The sequence below is a fragment of the Cyprinus carpio genome, chromosome A3, assembly GCF_018340385.1.
Source record: "Cyprinus carpio isolate SPL01 chromosome A3, ASM1834038v1, whole genome shotgun sequence".
Taxonomy (NCBI): domain Eukaryota; kingdom Metazoa; phylum Chordata; class Actinopteri; order Cypriniformes; family Cyprinidae; genus Cyprinus; species Cyprinus carpio.
Genome location: NC_056574.1, coordinates 14,742,005 through 14,747,724, shown reverse-complemented (window position 1 = coordinate 14,747,724; position 5,720 = coordinate 14,742,005). Strand labels below are relative to the sequence as shown.

The following is a 5,720-nucleotide window of genomic DNA, read 5'->3' as shown; positions in this document are numbered from 1 at the left end:
ATCATGCTGCGTTTTAGGGCAAGTCAGCTGATGATGCCACAAAGTGCAGATGATAGACATGTAGTACATTATTTATAAATGCTAAATAAATAATACATTTTAAAAAGAACACTGTAGTTTAAAAGGCCATTGCAAAATAAAGAGATGCCACCTGTGCATTTTTGTCCACTAAGAATATTATATGACATGTTGTCTATTCACCAAAAGGCTCTCGGTAATTGATTATCATTAATAATATTTGTTGGTTACAAACATACAGTTGATTTTTGCTTCACAAGATGTTAATTGATGGACTGGAGTCATGTGGATTATTGTGATGTTTTCATCAGCTGTTTGGACTCTCATTCTGATGGCACCCATTCGCTGTAGAGCAGGGATAGGCAACTCCGGTCCTGGAGGGCCACTATCCTGCAGAGTTTAGCTTCAGCCCTCATAAAAACTCACCTGCCTGTATCTATCTAGTAATCCCGAAAACACTGATTGCCTTGTTCAGGTGTTTTTAATTAGGGTTGGAGCTAAACTCTGCAGGACAGTGGCCCTCCAGGACCGGAGTTGCCTATCCCTGCTGTAGAGGATCCATTGGTGAGCAAGTGATGTAATGCTAAATTTCTCCAAATCTGTTCTGATGAAGAAACAAACTCATCTACATCTTGGATGGCCTGAGTGTGAGTACATTTTCAGCAAATGTTCATTTTTGGGTGAACTACTCCTTTAAAAAAAAAAGCCTTTACTGGTTGGGAAAAAAATCACAACCTCTCATGGCTAATTGCTTAATCTAATACTATTAGTAATTTTTTACTTAAGTTTAAAAATTCTGTGCAAAAATAATTTAAAAACTCATTATTTCAACAATTTGTCTTTATTTTTTATCCACAAATAAAACAGTAATTAGTAATTTCACGATTGGAATCACTTCTACAGCATAAGCATTACTCAGACCAGACTATACAGAGCAACCTCAGACTCATAGATATATTACTGAAGCTCTGGGAGCTGCTAATAAATTACAAGTCAGCAATAGGCTTGTGTGGCCAGTATGGATGTTTTGCCTTGTCCAGCTTGGTCTCTGGGAAGGTGTTGTTGAGATCTTCTATGGTCATCTGATCGAAAGGAATCATGTTCCTGAACTTCTCAAGCTGCCAAGGACAAACAGTCAGAGGGGAAAAATTAGTAAAATGCTTCATAATTTTGAATTTTATCAAATCTAATCATTTCAGTGATGGGTTTCACAGACAAACTGATTAGCTAATAGGGCTGCAGGATTAATCAAATGTGATTGTCATGCACATCTCATCAGTAAAGCCGGTTCTGTGATCAGTAGTAAATCTCCATCATCTGCTTTCAGATGGAGCAGCTTTTAATACAAAGAGCCGTAGTTCTCTGACAAGCTACGCAAAAAATAAATAAATAAATAAAATAAAAATCCGCAGACACATGCGCAAAAAAATTACTTGGTTCACTTGGAACCTCAACCGAGGTGATACTAAAAAAAGTACCAGGTACTGTACCCAGTGTAAAACCCCCGAAAAGTGAACCGTACCAAACCATACCATGCAGTGGAAAAGCACCAAAAGATACACATGACAATCCAAGCTTCAGTCTAATTGCGATTTCGATTTCATTTTGATTTATGCTGCAGCCCTTTAAGCTAATGTCAATTTTTGTGCATGTGTGTTTCTTCTACCACTGTTAGCTACTTCTATCATTTTCAGACTACTCAGTATTATGAGTTAGGCTCAAAGGGTCAGCAAGCAGTCATTATTTATTATAAACACATGACAAAAGCCATGGGTTCATGTTCTGGTCTATATGCACAATCATTAAATGGTTTGGCACTTACAAGCACTTGCAAGATAGATCAGAATAAATTGCTTAAGTGACTTTATTAACACAGTCATGCTGTAGGTTAAACTTACCGCCTTCTCATACTCAGCAATGTGAGCTTTAGATGCTTCCAAATAAGCAGCTGCGGTTTTGTTCTGAAATACATTAAAAGACAACATAATGATATGCAAATAACTTCAAAAAACTACTGGAACAACCAGTTCTGAAAAGAATAATGCCCTGAATTTGGCCTAGTACAGTAAAAGTACCTGATCTCTTCAATCATTAATTTGCATTGGCACTCAAAAATGTTGACTGAAGTATTAAAATGTCTAAACTAGTTGTGGGTAATGTTGCGGTTGATAAACATGTATTGTTATATGGCTGGATATAAATGAAATATGTCCATTTCTTTGTTGTGTCCATTTAACAAATAACAGTGTAGAAAGCATGTGCCGTTTACTAAACAATAATAATAGTAATATGAAAATCTGGGTTAATATGATGAATCCCCCGATGGGACCTTTGAAACCAATTCAGAGCAAACACACAAATACTGAAAAACATTAGCTATAACAGAACGAGTGAAGAATGAGGAGAGACTCACGGCCTCCTGCTCCTGGGCATCGATCTTTGCTGTCTGAGTGTCCACTGGCTCAGGGACTGTCAATTCAGCGAACTGTAGAATGTGAAACAGGGAGGAAAAAGGTGGCTATAAGACAAACAGAGAGAAAAAAAAAAAGAGAAACCGAGAAATCACTGGATCTCACCTTCTTCTCAAACTCATCCACCATGCCTGCTTTAGCCACAACACTCCTGTAGTAAGTCCAGTTGATGGGAGCTGGTTTCTCTGGCAACGATGCAAGTCTGCAAGTAAAAATAGTTCAGCATAAGTTATAATTGACTTGTTTGATATGAAATTTCAGTCTCTGTAATTTGCAAAATCTCTCTCTAAATCCAAAAATCTGCTTTTGTATATTGTTTTGTTTGTGTTTGTCAGCACTACCAGTCAAAAGTTAGGAATATTTAAGAGTTGAATATTTTTGAAAGTTATTCCCCGAATTTTCAGCATCATTACTCCAGACTTCAGTGTCACGTGATCCTTCAGATGCGTGATCCTTCAGAAATCATTCTGATATGCTGATTTGCTGCTAAATTAAGAATTATTCCTCGAATTTTCAGCATCATTACTCCAGACTTCAGTGTCACGTGATCCTTCAGAAATCATTCTGATATGCTGATTTGCTGCTAAATTAAGAATGGCTCTTATTATTATCAATATTGACAGTTTTTGCTGCTTAATTTTTTATTTTATTTTATTCAGTACGGTTTAATGAAAAACTTCAAAATAGCTACATTATTTGAAATAGAAATTGTGTAACATTATAAATATCTAATTAAAAGTATTTAATCTAAATAGTAGTGCATCACAGTTTCCACAAAAATATTAACCATCACAACTGTTAATAATTTTTAAGCAGCAAATCAGCATCTTAGAATGATTTCTGAAGGATCACGTGACACTGAAGACTGGAGCAATGATGCTGAAAATTCAGCTTTTCATCACAGGAATAAATTACATTTTTAAACACACTCAAATACAACACAGTCATTTCAAATTTTATATTAAACAATATTTCACAGTATGTTGTACACATCATGACTAAATCGCAAAGCATTGCAATATTAGAATTACATTGTGACTGAAACTGGAATATCAGAAAATAACATTTTTGTCCATTATCGGCTAAACAACAGAACTGGCTCTGACTGGACTGAAACAAACTTTGAAACCAATCTATGCAGAATTTTTTATTTTTTTTTTAATCCTCAGTGGTATAGAGAGATCTTTACAGTTTTGCCCCATGAGAGACTGGCCGCTGTGCATAGGGGTAATTCACAGAACTTTTATAACCTATGGTCTCCGTTTATAGATCACCTGCCTTTAGATGTGAGAAAAATAGTCATATGTGCCAATTAGGGCTCTCTCGGGTCTGGCGCCCCTCCTTCTGGAGGTGGGCATTGCATCTTTGCAACTTACAAAGAATGGTCTGGGTTCTTTTGTGTTCTGATGTTCTTTTCGGTTCCAAATGACATGTATCAGTCCCCACTTTAGGCTGGAATCTTTTGATGATAGATTTATGTATGGGAAATATTTTAATGTGCCTTTCTGTAGGTTTTGATTGTTAAACTTTGTGTCTAACCTAATCACCAACATTATTATTTAAAATTGGTATTATTTTTATTTCTATTATTGCTACTGTAGTCCTTTTATGTATTTATTTATTATTTTGAAGATGTTTATGCATGTATCTTTTTTTTTTTTTTTTTTTTTGATTTGGAGGTGTTTTTGTAGTTTATTTGAAGCCAAACCTGTGTCACAATACTTTGAAGATCTTCTGTTAAGGTATTTCTATTTCCCTTGGGAAGACACATTGTATATTGTACATGCTAACACTGAATAAACATGTAAAAAAATAAATAATAATAATAATAATAAAAAATACACAATTACTCATTCAATATCTTGAGAAAGAATTGCTAAATAGTGCATCAACACAGCTTTAGTCAAGTATATATACATACACATATACACACACATATATATATTATATATATATATATATATATATATATATATATATATATATATATATATATGTATGGTATATATATATATATTATATATACACACACATATATATATATATATATATATATACATACACACACACACACACACACACACACACACACACACAGTACACTTATTACCGGGACAGTCCATTGACCTGCACCTGACCTATGGTTTTTTGCTCAAGGGCACAGTGATGATGGTTTATTTATCGTCCCTTGCTCAGTTCAAATCAGAAAATGCTAGTGCTAGTGGAAACTGTGCAGCTCATGTGCTTCGTGGAGCGCAGCAGACAGACTCACTTCGCTGCGACGGAATCACTGCGGGTCTTCAGGCTGTTGAACATGGCTCTCTGGTTCGGTGGGACCCTCTCTGCAAAAGCCACCCAATCGATGGCTTTTATAGCTGCACGGCGCCCTGCCATCTCTCTGCTCCTGTCAAAACATCTCATGGTTATTCAGAATCACTATACACAAGTGAACAAGACAAGGTCAGCGTATGACTTTTATAAGATAAACACAATTACATCCGCCCAAAAGCCGCGTCATTTCTCATAAACAGGAAAGATAACGCCTAACGTTCATTATTTATTCAAATAAAAACAATCGGCGTTTTAATATTTATCAAACGACTGATTTTGGACACTTACTTACTGCTCGAGGATCAAGCCGCTGCAATGACAGAAGCGTGATGGCCGCCACGGAGCGGAAGTGCGGTTAAGAAATCAGCGCTCGCTACTGACACCCAGCGGACTGGAGGACAGCTACAACACTGCCATGCACTGTACTGCACACTAGAGGGCACGAAACAGACGTGTCGTTCATGACCTTTAGTTTGTGTAGTTTTCAGGCCATTAACTGCATTCATCAAACATTTATATCATTAAAATCACTAGCCTACTCTTTCAGGGAAAAAGACTAAAATATTGCTGACTCATCCGGCACTGGTTTCTGTGACATTACTTTAGGCGATGTTTTAATAAGAAAGTTAGTCTAAAATATGAAAATACATTTAGCGGTTCATTATATTCGTAAACAATTTTAGCTATCTTTATGGCAACCATGGTGTTCTCGTTGTTTTAAAAGCTTAATAAATAATATGGTTATGGAGCTCCCTCACATAGTGCTTTCAGAATCAGAGATTTGTGTCATTTTTATTATTTTATATTGATGGAACCTATGCTTAACTTGGTAACATAGCATTTTATGGTTAGGCTAAAGGGTATGTCAACAAGGCAATCCATAGAGTAGGCATACATTTT

At 35.9% G+C, this 5,720-nt stretch overlaps 1 protein-coding gene across 2 annotated transcripts; it reads right to left on the bottom strand.

Annotated features, from left to right (window-relative positions):
* Nucleotides 1–843: 843 nt before the first annotated feature.
* LOC109085541 (ATP synthase subunit d, mitochondrial-like) lies at nt 844–5,247 on the bottom strand. 2 transcript variants are annotated; one of them, XM_019100077.2, is made up of 6 exons: nt 5,109–5,247; nt 4,762–4,893; nt 2,595–2,691; nt 2,432–2,503; nt 1,917–1,979; nt 844–1,136 (listed from the first exon to the last, which is right to left on the bottom strand). In XM_019100077.2, the coding sequence occupies exons 2-6, from the start codon at nt 4,881–4,883 to the stop codon at nt 1,005–1,007; spliced, it is 486 nt and encodes a 161-aa protein (XP_018955622.1). In that variant the 5' UTR covers nt 4,884–4,893; nt 5,109–5,247; the 3' UTR covers nt 844–1,004. The 2 variants fall into 2 exon arrangements, with proteins under 2 accessions (XP_018955622.1, XP_018955623.1); XM_019100078.2 differs by having other exon boundaries at nt 5,113–5,247.
* Between the last annotated feature and the right edge of the window lie 473 nt (nt 5,248–5,720).

What these genes read in the sequence shown, in the direction of transcription:
- LOC109085541 (XM_019100077.2), bottom strand. Translation starts at nt 4,883, where the DNA reads ATGGCAGGGCGCCGTGCAGCTATAAAAGCCATCGATTGGGTGGCTTTT. An exon ending in AGTGATTCCGTCGCAGCGAA is followed by an intron (nt 2,692 to 4,761) that starts GTGAGTCTGTCT and finishes TTTTACTTGCAG; the next exon opens with ACTTGCATCGTTGCCAGAGA. An exon ending in TGGATGAGTTTGAGAAGAAG is followed by an intron (nt 2,504 to 2,594) that starts GTGAGATCCAGT and finishes CACATTCTACAG; the next exon opens with TTCGCTGAATTGACAGTCCC.